A 19,988-nucleotide genomic window follows, 5' to 3' on the forward strand; every position below is an offset into this window, starting at 1 on the left:
GAAAACTACCTGCCCTTCTGTTCAGAGCAAACAAGGATTTAACCATAGAGTATTCTGCAGTCTTAAGAAAAATCTATAATCGCATTTTAAATAACATAGTAGTTACTTCCACATCAAATACATTCATAGTCTAGCTAATTCCACCAAGAAATGTTTCCCCATAATCATGCTCAGGTTTGGTTTATCCAGTTTGAATTCATTCCTCCTACTGTCCATGTGAATGATCTCAAATATCTCAGCCTCACTGGGCCCTATTATATTTATGTTGTAAAGAAGCCCTGCAAGTTTTCTTTTCTTCCACATGTGAGCTGAACCTTGCAGAGTTCAATGTAGGAAGAGTCATGCTGGAGCAATCCTTGCTAGCCACATGGAGGATAACAGCTCATGTCTGTTGGGGTGAGGGTAGATTAACGTATTGTGTAATGTTTACTCCTTGTAATGGTTACTGGTAGGTTTGGGGATCACCTTTTCTTGCTTCATTTTCAGTTGGATATTACAGTGGTTGGAAGGCATGCTAGATGTATTTAAATTTGGCATGGGACTAATCCCAAAGGAGATGAAGTTAGAGACACTGATGTGTTGAAGTAAAGTCCAGCATGCAGGCCAGCCAGCTTCATTTAAACAAGGATGTGAGTCAGACAAAGTACTAGATCCCAAATCCTGCCAAACCCTGGTTTTGATTTTACTTCAGGATTCTAATCCTTTGCGTCATTATTGTTACATTACAGTTTCCAAACCACAACCTAAAAGCTTTTATTCTGCTTCTGTAAATTTAGCAACCTGAATTCAGCTTTGGAGAAAATTTAAGAACAGAACATTAAACCAAAGAGCTGTCACCCAGGTTTGGAGGAGTGGGAAGGGGGTGACACTGCAGCCTCAAGTCAGAATATGTCTATAAGGGGAAAGTTGTGGAGCCATACAGCATGGCACACATAGGCTTACTTGTTTAGATCCAGAAGCAACACTCAGCACAGTTAGAGATTTGAGTGCAGCACTGTTCTCTTGCTCATCTAGTTCCAGGACTAAATACAGACATGAGGCAGCAGGTATAGCAGTAAGCATTAACTTGCAATTCACAAAGCATATATGTAATCTAGAGGCACTTACCTTGCTCAGGTACCTTATATGCTTCCTAACTACCAGCATTTTTGCTTGCTAATCAGACCTACTCAAATCTCTTATTTCCCACACCTAAGCTCCTCGCTACAGCTGTCAGCTGATGTCCTGTGCATACATTATCTGCAATTGCTACTACATAAAGGGAGAAGAAACTGAAAAAAGATATTAAAGAAATAGAAACGTCATGGGTCAGACTTACTTATTTTTTCTGACTCAGTTTGCCATGTCAGTAGAGATTATAGGATATGGGAGATAGAAAAGAAAGAAATTACCTGATGAAGAACTGGGAGGTGAGGGAAGGCAGGGAGGGCAGAAAAGCATATGGTGAGATCTATCAGAGCCATTTATCAGTTTGTCTGAAGGAGCCCTAGTACAGACTTTATAGGAGAGTAGTTGGTTAGAGTCTATGTTCCAGGGGTCATCCAACAAAGCCTGGCAGCTGCTTCTGTGGTCCAAGCAAGTTGTATTCACTCCTACTCTTTTGAGACCTGTGTACAAAATAGTGGGTGCTGGTGCTGAAGGAGAAGCTTGACATTGTGCTCTGGGAAGCAGTTAGGAAGGAATTGCCTGCTGTGATCGGGGGGAGGCTCTGAGTTCTGATGGGCAGAAGTCCCTGACGCTCTGGTGGCTTCTTTTCTGGCATGGGGTACTTTGTGTCTGTGCTCCTTCTTTTAAAGTCAGCAGTGGTCACACACTCATCTGAAAAGTCTTTGTGGTTTGTGTCCATAATGCAATCATCAAAAGTGGTGATGATGTCATTTACTTCTGATGTCTCTTCTCTAGGATATCAGTCTCTGCTTCTGTCCTTCTGACTGATTTTCTGATCATCTTTCTTCTTTTTGCAAGAGATGTGGTTCAGCATACTGAATCTTCTTTCTTTCTTTAGGAGTCTATTGTTCTGGGAGGGAAATTGATGAACTGGCTCAGATCTACTGGAAGTACAAATTAAAATGTGATGTCATTATCATCAATTAGTGAAATAAATACTGCCTGTGGTAGCCCATGAAATGTGGTATATACTGTTTAGATATATTTGCAGGGGTGGTTCAATGAGGCAGAAAATGAGGACTGCAAATTTGTAATTAACAAAGACTGAAAATGATACCATATTACTTCACTCTTTCTTAAGGGGTTCATTGCCTTACACTCATCTTAATGTAGGCTCAGTGCAGCTATCAGGAAAAAAAACCAAACTTTTCTGGCTTCAGCATTTACCAGCTGCAGAATCATTATTCTTAATGATGAGGCGAGATCCAATAACAACAAGGACACACTGGGATCTTTGAAACCAATTGATCTTTGTATTATATCATATTTGGAAAATGATATTTCCAACAGCACAGTCATTGCTAACACTGTAACAAAGGTGCTAGTTCTCCTCTCCTCTCCTTTTTTTTCATGTATTAAAGAGGCCTGGCACAGTTTCAGAAGACCTATCAAGATAACTACCTGCAGCGGTGTTGCTGTAGTGGTTTTTAGATGAGATATTGACTAATCAACGTTTCAGACCTATTCTGACAGGCAGAGTGCAGCAGAAGGAGGAGCAGGAGAGGTAATGTTACCCATGTGTCACCATTTGTAACACAGTAAATAATACTCACTGCTGACTGTAAAGGAGGGGAAAACACAAAGAAATGTGATGATAGACATCTTTGTAAGTGCATACTCATTTACCAAAGTTGAAGAACTGAGATGAATTAAATGACAGCTGATGAAACATGAGAAATACAAAGAGAGAGAAAGATAATAAGCAAAGGCAAAATAATTTTACTTTCTTAACAAAAAAAAATCAGAATACGAAGAGAAAATCAAGGTAGAGACATAAAGAAGGCTAAGAAAACGCTCCCAAACCCTTATCCTGAGGATGAAAACTTGAAATTTATTTTATTATCTATCTGGCAAAGCTTCTTTTGTGTTCAGTCTATCCCTCTGTCTGATTACATGAACACACAGCTAATACATAGAGATTTCAAAAAAGTGCAGGGCATATATTTGAGGGCTGAAATTATTCTGTAAGATAGATTTTCTGCACAAAGGTGACTGAGCAACAGCTATACCCACATCTTCTTTGTTCAGAACCCTCTGCTAACTGGCAGACTAGCACTAACTTCAGTAGATGGCTAATTCTAGCATTGCTATTTTCGTGGAAAATTTGAACTGAGTATTGCCTATGAATTGAGGAGACATCACCCAGGGCTCAAAGCCTTCAGTAGCATACAAAAAAACAATGCCTTTCTTTTTTAGTCAGTACCAATATGTAATATGTGAACTTTTGCTTTACCTGCAAAAGTCAGCAGCTTGATGCATGCTGTGTGCCCCCAGCACATTGCATATGTCAGAGGCGTGTTTTCATTGATGTCTTGAGGGGTGCTGTCTATCCTCAGCTCTAGCAGAGTCTGCACACAGTCAGCTTTACCTGATGCTTCAGCCCAGTGCAAAGGTGTCCTAGGGAAAAGTGGTAATATCATTAAATTAGATTAATAATTTTACTATTGAATTATTAATGACACAATGAGGTGTGCTCTTATGCTACTCATCCAGATTCATGACATACATTTTAAGGAATTATCCAGCAACTTATCCCACACCAATGTAATTGCCAGTGGTGGGAATAAGACCATAGACCAGCATCTAATTATGTGCATCTATTTGGCTGTAGTAAAAGTAGATATGGGGCTGGAAAATGCCTATACATGCTATATATAAACTGTGCAAGAATAAATAATAAAGTTGGCTTCTCTGTGCCTGTTTCTTGCAACCCCAGTGATTTCAGATGGGTGCAGTCAGAAACATAATAGAATGGAAATCTGCTGTGTGTTTATAGTGAACAGCTTATCTTTTTCTCTCTTCAAGTATGATACCTTCTGTGGAAATATCTGCGAACATGTAATAGGAGGTCGTGCCTTCTTTCCTGAGCTCTTAAGTATAGTTAAACTCCTCCCTTCACCCTTTTTTCCATAGAAACAGAGCCTTCTCAACTACATTTTACTGATGTTTAGAAACTTCTCCAGAACCCTGTTGATTTTATTGCTGTTCCGTTTTATTGGACTTTTCCATGAAGAATGTTATTACTTTAAGTACCTGAGGGGCTAAGCCAAGAAAACCTTGACTTTTGCTCCACTGAGCAGGATAATCAACTCAGAACAGTCAGTTGGTTCTGTTTGCGTTAAATAAACTTAGGAGCAAAGTTCCAAGGGAGGCAGTTGTGGGGTGAAAAAGAGGAAAGAAGCTGACTCTTCTGCACTTATTGATACAGGGATTTCATCTTGGAAGGGATCAAATGTCTTTTAAGAATGGAAGGTGAAGGTTCCCTGGTCCTATAGGAATACTGTGTTACCATCTTAACTGCAACAAGGGAATGTTGGCATTTCTTGAATGCAAATAGCAGCAGGATCTCAGATTCAAGTTGTAGGATCCTGTTCTATTGTTTTGAAAATAATGTTAATTTTTGATTGAAAGAAGTGAAGTCAAGTGGTTGCAAAGTCCTTTCACATATAATCTTATCATTTCCTACCAAAACCACAAAGTTAAATAACTTTCCTACTAGTCAGTTATTATACTAATGTGATACATGTGAGCTGATCTGCTTTGCAGTGTTTCTGAGCAAGAACATTTCTTTGTAAGTGCAGTTCATTAACTAGGCTATGGCTTGTGAATCAGGAAACATGATTACAGAATAAACAGAGCTAGTCTCAGGTTAATAGAAAGGAAGCAGCAATTTCCGTTTTGGAGTTTCCATGGTTACCTGTCATCCATGTCAAGGGCCTGCAGGTTGCACTCCAGGACAGCTCACTGATAATATCACTGTAGCCTGCAGCAGCGGCAATGTGCATACATGTTTTGCCATTCTCATCATCATAGTTTATCATTGATGGTCCCTGGTAGGGGTCCAGAATGATGGAACTCAGAATCCTGTTGCCACTCTGGGAGGAAGTTCAGAGAAGAAAAGCATTTTACAATGTTCACAGTAAACTGCATTTTCTCTGCTAAAGACTAAATACAGTAATGGTGGGGTTTTTTGTGTATACCAGACTCTCCAGGTATGAAAGCCAAAAGCTTCCAATATCCTGCTGGGAACTGGGTTTGCTTTATGAATTTCCTAGAGCACTTTGAACGCTGGAAAAATAATAAATAATGTGCCACTGCAAATATCTCCAAAGTTACTGAGTGTAAATTACTCAACAGCTTTCTGAGAAATAGCTTGGGGTTTTTGCTGTTTTGCTAAACTAGTCTAGAAAGATATAAGCCTATATTTTCTCATAGAAATTTAGGATTGGAAAGGACAGCAAAACATCAACTCACTCCTGTAAGCCTTTCCAAGTATACCTAGAAAAGCCATGTCAAATATTTGCTCAAGTGATTCTTGAAAACTTTCTTAGCTAGTTTGTTCCAGTGCTTCAGTATTTTAATAGAAAGTTTACATTGTTCCCTAATCTGTAAATGAAACTGAACATTTCACATCCTATCTTGGTGCAAATAGAAAAAAGAATTCATGATTTTTTAATAATAGCACAGAAACACAAGGCTGGAAAGGCCTTTCTAAATCATCAAATTCAATCCCTGCAACCATCCCTTTCATAAACTTATTGTGTCCATTAAAAGCTATTAGGTTTTTTTGTCCCCATTATTCCAAATGAAGACAGTTCAAGAACTTGCATGCTTTAATTATTAGTATCTCTAATTTCTGTTTTCTATTCCAAAGAAGGGCAACAAAGCTGGTGAAGGGTCTAGAGCACAAGTCTTATGAGGAGTGGCTGAGGGAACTGGGGTTATTTAGCATGGAGAAAAGGCAGCTCAGGGGAGACATTATTGCTCTCTACAACTATCTGAAAGGAGGCTGTAGAGAGGTGGGGGTCAGTTTCTTCTCCCAAGTAACAAGCGATAGGAAAAGAGGAAATGGCCTCAGGTTGTGCCAGGGGAGGTTTAGATTGGAAATAAGGAAAAAATTCTTCACTGAAAGGGTTATCAAGTGTTGGAATAGGCTGCCCAGGGAAGTGGTTGAGTCACCGTCCCTGGAGGTATTTAAAAGACATGTAGATGTGGCACTTAGGGACATGATTTAGTGGTGGATTTGGCAGTGTTAGCTGTAAACACTCGATGATCTTAAAGGTCTTTTCCAACCTAAATGATTCTCTTATTCTGTGCCAACATTATTATTTAGATTAACTTGTATTTATTCTTCAGATGTATTTGTAGACAATCATCATATCTCTTCTGAGCTGTTCTCTTGCCACTCTAAATAAATCAAGGTCTTTTCAGTTTTCCTTGTAAAATATGCTTTCTATTTCTCTCATCAACATACTAGTCCTTCTCCTTTTGTGTTTTACTTGTATATCCTTGGAGAGGGGGAATAAAATTGTACATAGTCATACACAGACGTTTTTGCCAGATCTTTGTACAGTGATACAAGCTCTTCCCTATTTCTGTTAGAAATACCTCTTTTGATATGTCACGGAACAGCATTTGCCATATTCACAGGTGTGTCCCATTAGAAGTTCCTAGTCATTTTGGAGTAACCCTTTACACCTTGGTATTTCTCTTCCATAGTTGTTTCCAAACATAGATTTTCTAGTTTCTGAGAGGGATGTCTGTTATTAACACCCAAGTGCATGACTTAAACGGTTTATGCTATTCAGTTTTGTCCTATTTGTATTACTCTAGATTTCAAGGTGATCTAGCTTTCCCTGTATGATAACCCCGTTCTCTTCTGTTAATGCCTTCCTTTTTTTTTATATTGGCAGATTTCATCAGAATGCTCCTGTATTTTGTGCCAAGTTATGATGAAAATATTAAGCAAGCCTTATCCCTGAAGATAATTTCCTTCCAGCCTCTGTTCAACATTTAATTATTAGTCTTCGCTTCTTGATTATGAGATACAACTTTTTTTTGCTTTTCAGAACTTTTTCCCATTATTTTGTAAGATGCCTACTTATTCCAAATATATCTTTTAAGGATGAATAGTTATCCATTTATATCTCAAGCCTTTCTATGTACTTTTTTCTCCGCTCTTGGGATACAGATTTGTGCTGAGTTTCACAGCATTGATAGGATAAATTCCAGGTCCCTGGAATCTACAGGTCCCAGAGCTTCTCAGTCCAGCTGAGAATTCCCTTAATTTACCAAAATGTGCCCCTCTGAAATGAAGAATTGCATTTTGTATCTACTTTGTTTACTCACCTGTTCAATTTAGAGTCTACTCACGATCATCCTATTCAAGCTTATTTTCTATGACCAGACATGTTCTTATTAACCATGTTAAAATTGTTGTTAATTCTTAGTTGTCTGAATATCAATAAAAAAGTGTTGATCTTCATGCTCAGGAATACCTAGGTCCTATGACTAACAGTAATTTTTATTCTCCAGTCCCTATGCCAAATGTCAACATCTTTCATACTAGCATAATTCTCAGTTACATTTTTTGATCACTAGCATCAGAGAAATCTCTAGTCACATTCAAGGGTAACTGAATCTAGAAGTCTATTATATGCTTCTAGTGCTACCACAATAAACATCTATCTATTACCATCCTTCTTAAAGTCAGTTTTGATACAAAAAATTATTAACATGCAGTATCTTGCTATTTCTGTATTCATGCTCTAGTGACACTACTATTCCTCTAGTTTTATACTGTCCTGCTAAGTCTAAATTTCACATGTTGCACCTACAATTTCAGTGCCTCAATATTGCACAACTCTAAGCATTTGCATAAGAGATTCCCCACTGTTCTGACTGGCATTTTATACATTTACAGACTGTTCTGTCTCCCACCAATCTTCCATTTTCTAGACTAAACAAACCATTTCAACCTCTCTTCATGGGTCAAGTTTTTTAACCCACTTATCATACTTGGTGCTTGCTTTTGGCCTCTTTCCAGTTTGTCTACAGCTTTCTTCAACCATGGTGCCCCAAACGACATAATCATCCAGCCGAGGCCCCAGAATGATGTCTGTTTGTTTTGTATCAACACCATAATTTAAATTCCTACTCACTGTAATCCACTAGTCTACTACTCTTCATTTTGTGCAAACATCTTTCATTTTTCACAGTTCTGTACACAGTGCTATTTTATTAATTTCGGTTCATGCCTACAATTTATCAAAATCATTCTGAATTTCATCCTGACCCATGAAGTGCTTGGTGTCCCTCTGTTTTGTTCTAGCTGTGGGTTATATACGTGTTCTGTATTTTATCAATTCATTATGGAACAAATAAAGGCATTCTCATGATAAATCCATGGTTGGATTGTCCGTGAGATGTCCGCCTCCAAATGTATTTGAACTGTCCTGAATGTGGCTGATAGAGAATATATGATGTGTGATATAAGTCCGTGGATTGATTTTGATTGTTTTATTCCTTATTCTTACCCACTGGGACATCCTATCTTTGGACTGAATTGTGGGTCCATTATAGCAGGTTGTGCTTATACAAATTGTGCTATTGTTTTCATTCAGTGTGATTAAAGTTGCATGTACTGCTCAAACCAGAAAGGGACAAAGAATTGGACTTTTTATGATCACTCCCTTCATCATCTCCTTAACAAGCTTTCTGTGCCATGTGATGAACTTTATCTTCTTGGCCCTTTTCCAGTATTTATGTGTTTATTACATGTTATTAAACTGATTCATTGACATTCAAACATATTATATCCAATAGCTTCTTATCTGAGAAAGCTTTGAAGGTGGCTATTAAATTTCTGTCCTGTTTTAACAATTCAATCAAGTTGTTAATTATGTTTTCTAAATATTCAAAGGATATTTTCTAATATTTTAAACCTTATGCTGAAAGAAATCTCTGGCTAACTGCTCTGTGGCTTTCTATCTCTCTTTACATTCATCAAATTATAGAATCATAGAATAGAATCGTAGAATAGTTCGGATTGGAAGGGACCTTAAAGATCATCTAGTTCCAACCCCCCCTGCCATGGGGCAGGGACACCTCCCACTAGACCAGGCTGCTCAAAGCCCCATCCAGCCTGGCCTTGAACACTTCCAGGGAAGGGTTCCACAGGAAAGGTTCCACAACCTCCCTGGGCAACCTGTTCCAATCTCTCACCACCCTCACAGGAAAGAATTTCTTCCTAATATCTAATCTAAATCTACTGTCCTTTGGTTTGAAACTGTTACCCCTCATCCTATCATTACATTCCCTGATAAAGAGTCCCTCCCCATCCTTCCTGTAGGCCCCCTTTAGGTACTGGAAGGCTGCTATAAGGTCTCCCCGGAGCCTTCTCTCCTCCAGGCTGAACAACCCCAACTCTCTGAGCCTGTCCTCATAGCATAGCTAAAACAGTTTCACTGCCCTTATTCTTTGATAGTCTTACGGTGGTAAATTTACCATGGACCACAGTACTATTGTTAGATCAGGGTGTTCAGTAGTAAATTTACCATAGGAAAATTACACATTTTTGTAACCTTACTGTATGTATCCCTACATTTCATCTTCCCTTTTTGTATTCAAAGTCTTTTCAACAACATTCTTAGAGATGGATGGAAATTCCCCACTAGCAGCTCTTGATGTTGCTTCTTATATTTAGCATTGCACTTTAGGGATGTCTGTGTTTCCTTTTCTTCCACCTTCTCTCTGTTTTCAATTCCACACCTGTGAATCCAAAGCTTTGACTTTCCCTTTGATGTCCTTCTGCTCTGATCCCAAATGGCTTGACATTTTAGTCATCATTTCACTCCTCTCTGCAGCAGCAAGCAAATACTATTCCCATTGCACTACTCTGGGAGGTCATTTACTTTCATAAAGTAGCACCATAAATGACTATAGATTAAATAAAATTTGAATCAGTATTTCTGGCTTCCTCCTGGAAACTGTCCTTGTGCATCATTGGGTGCTGTTTGAGTTGTATGTTACAGAATGCTTGCTGGTTTCCCAACCCTTTTATCTTTCCTCTTATACTTCACAGGCACACATATCAGATTTTAATATTAAATTAACTGTAACACTAACAGGGCCATTGAAGAAAAGAGCAAAGATCTTTTATTCCTTTGCTGAAATAAAGAAACATGAAATATTTCAAGTATTTGTTGAGCAACCCAAAGCAAAATTTGAATAATTTATCTGTGGACTGTTTTCCTTTTTAACTTCAGTTGAAGTTATTGCATTGGTAAATACATCTTTCCTTTCAAAGTCACCTTTTTTCCTTTTTGATTCTGAAATTCAGAATTTACTGAAAGCAAAAGCCATTCCACAGATGTTTCCCACATGGCTCTGTTCGTTGGGGCTTGAAAAGTCCTGATCTTTGACCCAAGGCTTTGCTGGCAGAAGCCCAGTGTTCAGTTATAGCTATACTGGCAAAATCAAACTGTTCCTCCAGTACAATTTTTTCCCTTATGGGATTGATTTCACTGAAGTGCAGTTTTCCTTGTGTTTATGTTCAGAGCACCATGGCAGTGTATTATGTCATTACCTTTACTGTAACACAAGTTACAGTACGCTCAGGGGACAGAGACAACTGGGCCCTATGCTGAGGAAAGGAACGATCCGTAATACCATCTTCAGCTTTCCTCCTGCCAGGGAAACTTTGCCAGAAATTGCCTGGATGCAGCCCGGGCACTTCACAGGATGTGTTTATGATGGCAAACCAATAAAAATTAACAACTACTCTACTGACACAACTGTAGTTACATTGATGAGACTCAGCCAGCTCAGAGAGAAGCTTTGTCTTCTCCTAAACCTAGGGCTTCAGCCTCAGACACCCTATGAGCTAGTGTCTCTTGCAGACTCAGAGCAACCCAGCTTGTCTTGACTTTGTGATACTCTTGGAAAGAGAACATGTTGTTGTACAGGATACTTTGTCCTGTGGTCCTCAGAGCACTGCTGCCTCTGGTACAACTAGGGGACATGGTGTTTTTAAAATATTTATTGTCTTGGCAACCTTGGTGGGTGTTTTACTTTCTGAAACGTCTTCAACGGAGCCTGCCCAATCTGTTTTAACCATTCATTCAGTTTTTCTAGTAGTTCCGGCTTAGATATTCCCACCCATGTGTCTATACGTAGGCCCAGGTATTTTTCCAAACTACCTGGATCAATCCTATTGAGGGATGTGCCATTTATTATCCATGCCGGACAGTCATTGATCATATAAGCATCTTTTTTGGACTGCATGCAAAAGCCATGGCACTTCTCCACTTGTGTTTTGAGGCCTGTCAGATTGCAAAAGACCTCTAAAATTTCAATATTTTTCTGCATTCCGTCCCAGGATTCACTTAATAGGACCAAGTTATCTGCAAGGGCCAAAGTTGTTATATTTTTTGAGCAGTGTTGCAACACAAACTCATCTTCCTCCAACTTACACAGCAGAGGGTCCACATATAAGCTAAATAAAATTGGAGACATTGTATCACCTTATTTTGCTCCAATTCAAATCCCAATAGGATCTGACTGCTCATTTTTCAGGTCAATGTGTATATTAATATTATGATTTTAATCAGGGCAATAATATGTTTCTCAACGCCCTTCTGTTTAAGAGTGATAATGATGTGAGAATGGCTCACGGTGTCAAAGGCTTTCACTAAATCAATGAAGATTACCTGAGGGGTTGGTATTCCTTCTTTGCATTACAAATTAGAAGTTGTAATAATTTTAGATTTTCCGCACAAGAAGATGATCTTATAAATTCCCTTTGTCATGAATTAATGGGACATGCCTTGGTCAACCATGCTGTTAATATCCTTGATGATAACCTCAAGATGGTTGACCCAATGATAATTGGTCACCAGTTATTGATGTCTTTCTGGTGTTCTGAAAATGCAGATTTTGTTATTAACACAGTAGTCTGACATTCCCTGTCCGAGTCTCTCTGAGAATTTATTTTCACTTGGAGTCTTCTATAATAATATAGCAAAAATGCAGGCTCATAATTTTTCAAAACTTTGCACTCTGAATCAAACTATAAAAAATCCTAAGTGCAGCTCCACATGGCAGAATATTATTTTTAATGACTTCTTTTTAGTTGCCGCCTTCTTCTTATCCCTAGAGGTTTGCATTTCTTCACTTTAGAAGAACAATGGCTTGAAACATTTGTTCGGTTTGTTGTTTATTCTTTAAATGAAAGCTAATATTTTTACATAATCATATGACTTCGGGAGCCAGAGTTTTAAGAAAGAGACAAAGAAACTTATGGTAAAAATTATTACAACTGGCAAGACAATGCAGGAAGACTCAAAATCTTCCCAAGCTATTTCCAAGGTACTACTAATACAATTATGATATAGTAGTATGTAGTATACTAGTGTATAGCGTATACTATATTTTACTAGGATTTCAATGATACCATTATCTAGAACTTTTAGAAAGGCTTTAAACTTTGTTCCAGTATCAGTTAGCAGTTTTTTGTTATAAAGCTGTGTTTCCTTTTGATTACAGTGACTATTGCTGGCTGAAATGAGAGAAATACCTTCTGAGACACTCCTAATATAGCCCTATCTGCACCAACTCTTAAAAACATTGCATGTATGAAAAATTTGACATGAGACATTCTCACTTCAAACCAGAACGATCTGTTTTCAACACCACCACATTTGCACTGAAGGTGTGAACTTGAGCAGCAGGAGGTTTGAACTTTACAATAGAGCAGACCTTGGTGTGGACAAGGTCTGTCTAGTTACATGGCTGGGACTCCACAGGCCCCATTTGTCTGATGGGAGACCAAGAGCCAAACATACGGTCTTTGAAACAGCCAGCGTGGAACATTTATTTTGTACGAAACATGCCTGAGAATTTGGTTTTGCATGGTGGGTGATAGTTTTTATGTGGTCCCACTCTGTGTTTCAGCCCAGTGTGCACAAACTGCCTCTTTCCTGCAACTTCTGAAACAAGTTTCTGTGCAGTGCCTGGTCTTCCCCTTACTGCATTTTTTAAAAATTAAATTAAATCACAAGGCCCTATTCAGCTGAAAACAACCCCTGCAGCTGTTACTGCCTGAGCTCTGTGAGTCTCTTGTGCTCAGAAGATATTAATACAATTCTTAAAGGAAAAAATATCCCCTTTCCAGCAGCTATGGAAGAGGTTATTAAATGTAATGATAATCCCACCCAGCAGAGCCGTTGTCATAGCAGAGAAAGTCATGCCTGTCCACACTACCTATTTCTCCTGGGCCTAATAGGGCAGCAGAGAGCACTGGCTGAAAGTATTTCTTCTTGTCCAAGCTTGAGTAATAGAAATATTAACAGATCAATTCCATGCTCTGGTATTTCAACTAACCTTTCTGGACCTAGAACATGTAGAAGTATGTGGACGGAAGAAGCAATTTATAAGGCTTCATAGCAGGAATGTCTTAAGAAGAAAAAAAAGGGGGGCATCCTACACATATTTCCTCTGATTTCTGGGAGCAGCATAAAGGGAGAAAGAAGAGGGATTTGTGATGTGTCTCCACCTGAGGCAAAGTGGGTTTTGTGCAATTTTAATTTCCCCCTTCTCTCTCACCTGTACTGACCAGTGCAGAGCTGTTTTGAAGTCTTTGTCCACCAGAGTCAGATCTGCTCCCTTGTGCAGCAGAGTCTGGGCATGCTGGGGCATGTTGTGGAAAGCAGCCCAGTGGAGTGAAGTCATTCCTTGAAAGACACAAACCCAGAGAACAAATAATCATCACTCACAGGAGTGCCCTTCAAGCCTCTGTAGATAAGCTAGGCAATTCTGAAACCATTTGGGACTGACAGACTCTTTTTTCTCCCTCTTGATTTGTAATAATTAGTAACAACTTCTGAATTAGTGGAGTCATAAGGGGGAACCAAGCATTTAGCTTTTTAGTGTTATTACAGAAAATGTATACAGATACGAATGCTTCTTTCGTACCTGACTATAGCCTGTTATAAATAATGCGTGGTCAGGACCACGATGGCTGGGGGATGATTTCTCACTGCTCTGTTTGGATCCTGTGAGAAAGGCCTATTTTAGATTGGTGCTTTGACATGACGCAGTGTGAGGTTTATCATAGGTCTTATCTTTGATCCAAAATAAATATTATAAGCTAATATTTTAGCTGGCACTAATCAGCAAGCTGAGAAACTGGCCCAGTGATGTTAACAAAAAAGTCACAATATAAATATTACATATTTACTGTTTATGGAGAAAACAAAGCACATGGTAAGCTATCGACCTGCATTTTCATTCCATCTTAGCTGTGCTCAGTCAGCCTTGGTAGATCAGAGAATTCATGGTCTGTATTTGCACCTTCATCAGCATTGTCATACATACCTATATTTTACTCTACATCCATAATGTAAAGATTTTCTGTATAAAGTTACTCATTCAACATGTTTCTTAAAAATTGCTAGTATTGTTCAGATGTAGTAGGTTGGGCAGGTGTTGTTTACTATCTCTTACCAGGGTCTTACCTGGTTTCCAAAATGATAAAAAGCAAAAAAAGTAGAGTGGAAAAGAAATTAAAACTTGATATAGAACCCCATAAAGCCAATTGACAGCAACTCAGGTAAAGTACAAGCTATAAAACTTTGATACAGAGAGCTTATCAGTGCATTAATAGTGGAAGTTGTTAGCAGTGATTTTTTAAGTAAAAGCTTGAATCCCCTAACACTAATTTCTCTCTACTCATCAGGTATATTATAAGGCTTTTCAAGTCCCCAGATGGCTTAAGCATGGGCGATAACAAAATAGAGCACTTGAACAAGAGCAGTTTTGTTTTTAGTTATGGTTCACAAAGTTTAATCATGGGTGTTTTGGTTTGTAAAACCAAAAATGAGTGTGAAATCTTGTCCTCACTGAAATTAATGGGAACTCTGTCATTGATGTCAGTGGACCAAGGTTTTGACACCAGGGACTTAGTACTGTTGATGGACACTCAGTATCTGTGAGTGCTGTGAAGTGATTTCCAGCTGGGACATGGGTCCTCATGCCTAGCCCTGGAGAGCAAGAAAAATCACTGAAAGAGGGGAAGTTACAGTGTACCAGGCCAGCTTTCCATCATCCACTCTCAGTCTGTTGATATGGACAAAAGGGCAAAATGATTGAAAAGTCAGCTTTCTCTCTGTTTCTACTGTGGTCACCAGCAGAGTCAGCTGTAGTGTAAGAATGTGAGAACTGTGGGTACAGGTCAAAGATATCTCTAGTCCAGGGACACAGCTCAGAGAGGTCAGTAGCAGATGCTTAGAGAGAAAATATAAGAAATGAGGCTTGGTGATATACAGTCACCTAACATTTGGTAATCAGGCTATAGACCTCCACAGGGTAATGATGCATTTTGTGAAAAGGTACTTCTTTTCATATTCTTTAAAACTGCTGCCTGATAATTTCTGTATGTGTCCCCATAATTTTAGATGTAAAAACCAGTGAATAATAGTTTTCTTTTCATCTTCTCCATGCAAATTACAATGCCATGGACATTGTTGCCAACTGAAAGTCCTATTATAGTTAGTTTGTTCCAGTTGTTAGCCTGCCTATGAAAAGAAGCTATTCTATAACTATTACCATCTTTGTAGTCCTTTTCTGTTCCTTTTCTTGTATATCCTTTTTCAGATGACTCTTGCAGATGGCATTCAGATCCAGGTGCACCAAGAAGTCAGTCAAAGCATAATGCTGCTTCCTGTTTTGTCCTCTATTTGTTTTCTAATAATTTGTATGTTCCACATGTTGTTTCGGAGCACCCAACTGAGAAGAGCATTGAGCTGGTTATTGCAGCAGCTCACATGTGTGGACCTGCTGCAGCGGGCAATGGCTGTCCAGCCTGCACTCATCTGCACACCATCCTCGAATGGCATCTGTGGATAGTCTACTGTTTGTGAGAGGAATCATGAGAGTGATATCAGAACCGTCAAAGCTGAAGATCCATCAGAATATAATATTAAAGGTGAGACATCCAAACAATTGCATATTTATAAAAAATAAGGAGCAATAGGGGACATACAAGGAGAAAAAACAAGAAATGGCTCTTGGAAAAATAGTGTGACACTAGATTTGCCCAGATCCTAGGCTTTTTCAGGGAATGTTTCTTCACATTGTCATCTCACAGGCTTCATAAGAAACCCACAGAAAGCCACAGTTATGAAAATTACGAAACCTCCAGCTGCCTTCTGGCAGATGAAGGTAGCCTCACAATCGCAGGCCTTGGTTCTCATGGGGGACTGCAATCACCCTGATATCTGCTGGGAAGACCACACAGCCAGGCACGCACAATCCAGGAGGTTCCTCCAGTGTATTGATGATAACTTTTTGACACAGGTGGTACAGGAGCCAACAAGGAGAGGAGCACTCCTGGACCTGGTACTGACAAACACAGAGGGACTGGTGGAGGACATTAAGGTTGGGGCAGCCTTGGCTGTAGTGATCATGAGAAGATACAGAGTTCAGGATCGTGAGTGGTATTCACAAAACAACAAAAAGTAAAATCGCAACCTTGGACTTCAGGAGGGCTAACTTTGACCTCTTCAAGAAACTGCTTGGAGAGATCCCGTGGGCTAGGGCTCTGGAGGGTAGGGGGACTCAAGAGAGCTGGTTGGTATTCAAAGACCACTTCCTCCAAGCTCAGGATCGGTGCATCCCTAAGAGCATGAAATCGGCCAAGGGATGCAGGAGACCTGCATGGTTGAGCAGGGAGCTTCTGAAAAAGCTCAAGTGGAAGAAGGAAGTTTACAGCACGTGGAAGAAGGGACTGACCCCTTGGGAAGATTACAAGAATGCTGCCAGAGCGTGCAGGGATGAAACGAGAAAAGCCAAGGCCTCCTTGGAATTAAACCTGGCAAGGGATGTCAAGGTCAACAGGAAGGGCTTCTTCAAGTATATTGGAACCAAAAGGAAGACCAGAGAAGTTGTGGGCCTGCTGTTGAATGAGACAGGAGCCATGGTGATGAAGGATGCGGAGAAGGCAGAGTTACTGAATGCCTTCTTTGCTTCGGTCTTTACTGCTCAGGCCAGCCCTCAGGAGTCCCAGGCATTGGAGAAAGTAACAGGGAAAGAGGAAGACTTCCCCTTGGTTGAGGAGGATCGAGTGAGGGATCAGTTAGGTCAAGTAGATATCCACAAGTCCATGGGTCCTGATGGGATGCACCTGAGAGTGCTGAGGGAGCTGGTGGAAGTCATTGCTGGGCTGCTCTCCATCATCCTTGAAAGGTCCTGGAGAACAGGCGAGGTGCCTGAGGACTGGAGGAAAGCCAATGTCACTCCAGTCTTCAAAAAAAGGCAAGAAGGAGGAGCCGGGGAACTACAGGCCGGTCAGCCTCACCTCCATCCCTGGAAAGATGATGGAACAGCTCATTCTGGGCATCATCTCAAGGCATGTGGAGGAAAAGAAAGCCATCAGAAGTACTCAACATGGATTCACCAAGGGGAAATCATGTCTGACTAATCTGCTAGCCTTCTATGATGGCATGACTGGATGGATAGATGAGGGGAGGGCAGCGGGCGTTGTCTACCTTGACTTCAGCAAGGCATTTGACACGGTCTCCCACAGCATCCTCATAGGGAAGCTTAGGAAGAGTGGGCTAGATGAATGGACAGTAAGGTGGATAGATAACTGGTTGAAAGAGAGAGCTCAGAGGGTCGTAATTAGGGGCACAGAGTCTAGTTGGAGGTCAGTGACGAGTGGTGTTCCCCAGGGGTCAGTACTGGGTCCAGTCCTGTTCAATATATTCATCAACGACCTGGATGAGGGGATAGAGTTGCACCCTCAGCAAGTTTGCTGATGACACAAAGCTTGGGGAGGGGTGGCTGACACACCGGAAGGCTGTGCTGCCATACAGAGAGACCTGGACAGGCTGGAGAGTTGGGTGGAGAGGAACCTTATGAAATTCAATAAGGGCAAGTGTAGGGTGCTGCACCTGGGGAGGAATAACCCCGTGCACCAGTACAGGTTGGGGGCTGACCTGCTGGAGAGCAGCTCAGTTGAAAGAGACCTGGGAGTCCTGGTGGACAACAGGATGACCATGAGCCAGCAATGTGCCCTCGTGGCCAAGAAGGCCAATGGCATCCTGGGCTGCATCAAGAAGAGTGTGGCCAGCAGGTCGAGGGAGGTCATCCTCCCCCTCTACTCTGCCTTGGTGAGGCCGCACCTGGAGTACTGTGTCCAGTTCTGGGCTCCCCGGTTCAAGAGGGACAGGGAACTGCTGGAGGGGGTGCAGCAAAGGGCTACCAAGATGATGAGGGGACTGGAACACCTCTCTTATGAAGAAAGGCTGAGGGATTTGGGTCTGGAAAAAAGACGGCTGAGGGGAGACCTTATCAACACTTATAAATACTTAAAGGGTGGGTGTCAGGAGGATGGGGCCAGGGTCTTTTCAGTGGTGCCCGGGGACGGGACAAGAGGTAATGGGCACAAACTTGAGCATAGGAAGTTCCACCTAAACATGAGGAGGAACTTCTTTACTTTGAGGGTGGCAGAGCACTGGAACAGGCTGCCCAGAGAGGTGGTGGAGTCTTCATCTCTGGAGACATTCAAAGCCCACCTGGATGTGTTCCTGTGCAACCTGCTATAGGAGACCCTGCTCTGGCAGGGGGGTTGAACTACATGATCTCCAGAGGTCTGTCGGACTGTCGTGGTTTAACCCCAACCAGCAGCCTCTTGCTCAATTCTCCCCCTCACCCCCAGTAGGGTAAGGGGAAGAGGGAGAAAACAAGGGGAAAGGAAAAAAAGCCAAACTCGTGGACTGAGATAAAGACAGTTTAATAGAACAGTAATGGAAAAGGTAAATAACAATAATAACGGTAAAAGAATATACAAGATGAAGTAATACAACACAATCACTCTCAGCACCCGGTGAATTGGTTGCCCAGACCAAGCACTGATCACAGATTACTGCCCTCCAGCCAACCCCCATTTATATAATGAGCGTGACATCCATGGTACGGAATATTCCATTGTCCAGCTTGTTATGTCTATGCTTCCTCTCAGCTTCTATGGGAAGCTGAAAAAAATTCACCTGGCAACAGCTAAAACAATATGCATTATCAACATTCCTTTCATACCAAATCTGAAACACAATAGCCACTGTGGAATAAATACTAAATTGGCTAAAAATACAAAAGTACAGCATTGTTCACACATTAAGGAAAAGTATAAAATCAAGAGGCTTCTGAGGTAGAAAATAGCTGCACCTGGCATGAAGGATACAACACCTGTGGTTCCCTGATAAGCTACATGAGGTACGGGACGGGATGCAATTATTCCGTGGCTTTACCTTATGATGTATAGCGGATACGGGAATGGGATGATACCATGAAACGGATAAGCTGCCAATTAGCTGCCCGCTCGATACTCGGAGCCAACATTTTGTCAAATTTTGATGAAATGCTGTCCTTTGTGCGAACTTTGCTCATTATAATGTCATTATAATACAAAAACACACCTCCATCCCGAAGGCTACCCGCCTCCAAGGTGCGACCACTCCTTCTTGAGTCTGCGCCCTGAATTTCTCGTAAACTATACCTTTAATTGTGAAGCGAGAGAAATTTACACCAATCATGATAAAAGTATGTATGACTAAAGTCACTCAAACTCCACCTTGAAGATAACAAATAGTATAAAAATAGCCCGAGAGAGGGAGGATACCCAGGGAAGACACCATCGCAAAGAATTCCATCACTGACTTCTGGGGTCAGTCGACGGGCTGAGCCTCTCTTCCCCGCTCCATAGGGACGCCTTTGGGTAAGACTTAGATTATACCGAGTGCTTCCTCGGGAAACTTAGAAATTTCTCTAGAGACTCTCTTTCCTACATTTAGAGCCAGGCTGTATCGTTTATAACTTTGTCGCTCGTTTTGTATATGTAGCAATACTTTCATTTGCACGTGCTTTGCAGACAGTGTATTTATCACCGGCAATCCTAAGAACCTATATATCTGTTGTTTAAATAAACGGCACTTTTTTTAAGTAGCTAGTCATTTTGGTTTCTCACTGAATGCGACCAAAGACTC

The 19,988-nt window shown here is 40.7% G+C and overlaps 1 protein-coding gene across 1 annotated transcript in view; it reads right to left on the reverse strand.

Annotated features, from left to right (window-relative positions):
• Positions 1 to 1,332: 1,332 nt before the first annotated feature.
• Positions 1,333 to 19,988, reverse strand: part of LOC128901914 (ankyrin repeat domain-containing protein 55-like) — a 29,546-nt gene continuing 10,890 nt past the window's right edge. Inside the window, 6 exon segments of the mRNA XM_054184059.1 lie at positions 1,333 to 1,575; positions 1,577 to 2,063; positions 3,409 to 3,564; positions 4,865 to 4,901; positions 4,904 to 5,042; positions 13,552 to 13,679. Of these exon segments, the coding sequence (XP_054040034.1) occupies positions 1,333 to 1,575; positions 1,577 to 2,063; positions 3,409 to 3,564; positions 4,865 to 4,901; positions 4,904 to 5,042; positions 13,552 to 13,679 (1,190 nt within the window).

This window comes from Rissa tridactyla, chromosome W (assembly GCF_028500815.1).
Source record: "Rissa tridactyla isolate bRisTri1 chromosome W, bRisTri1.patW.cur.20221130, whole genome shotgun sequence".
NCBI lineage: Eukaryota > Metazoa > Chordata > Aves > Charadriiformes > Laridae > Rissa > Rissa tridactyla.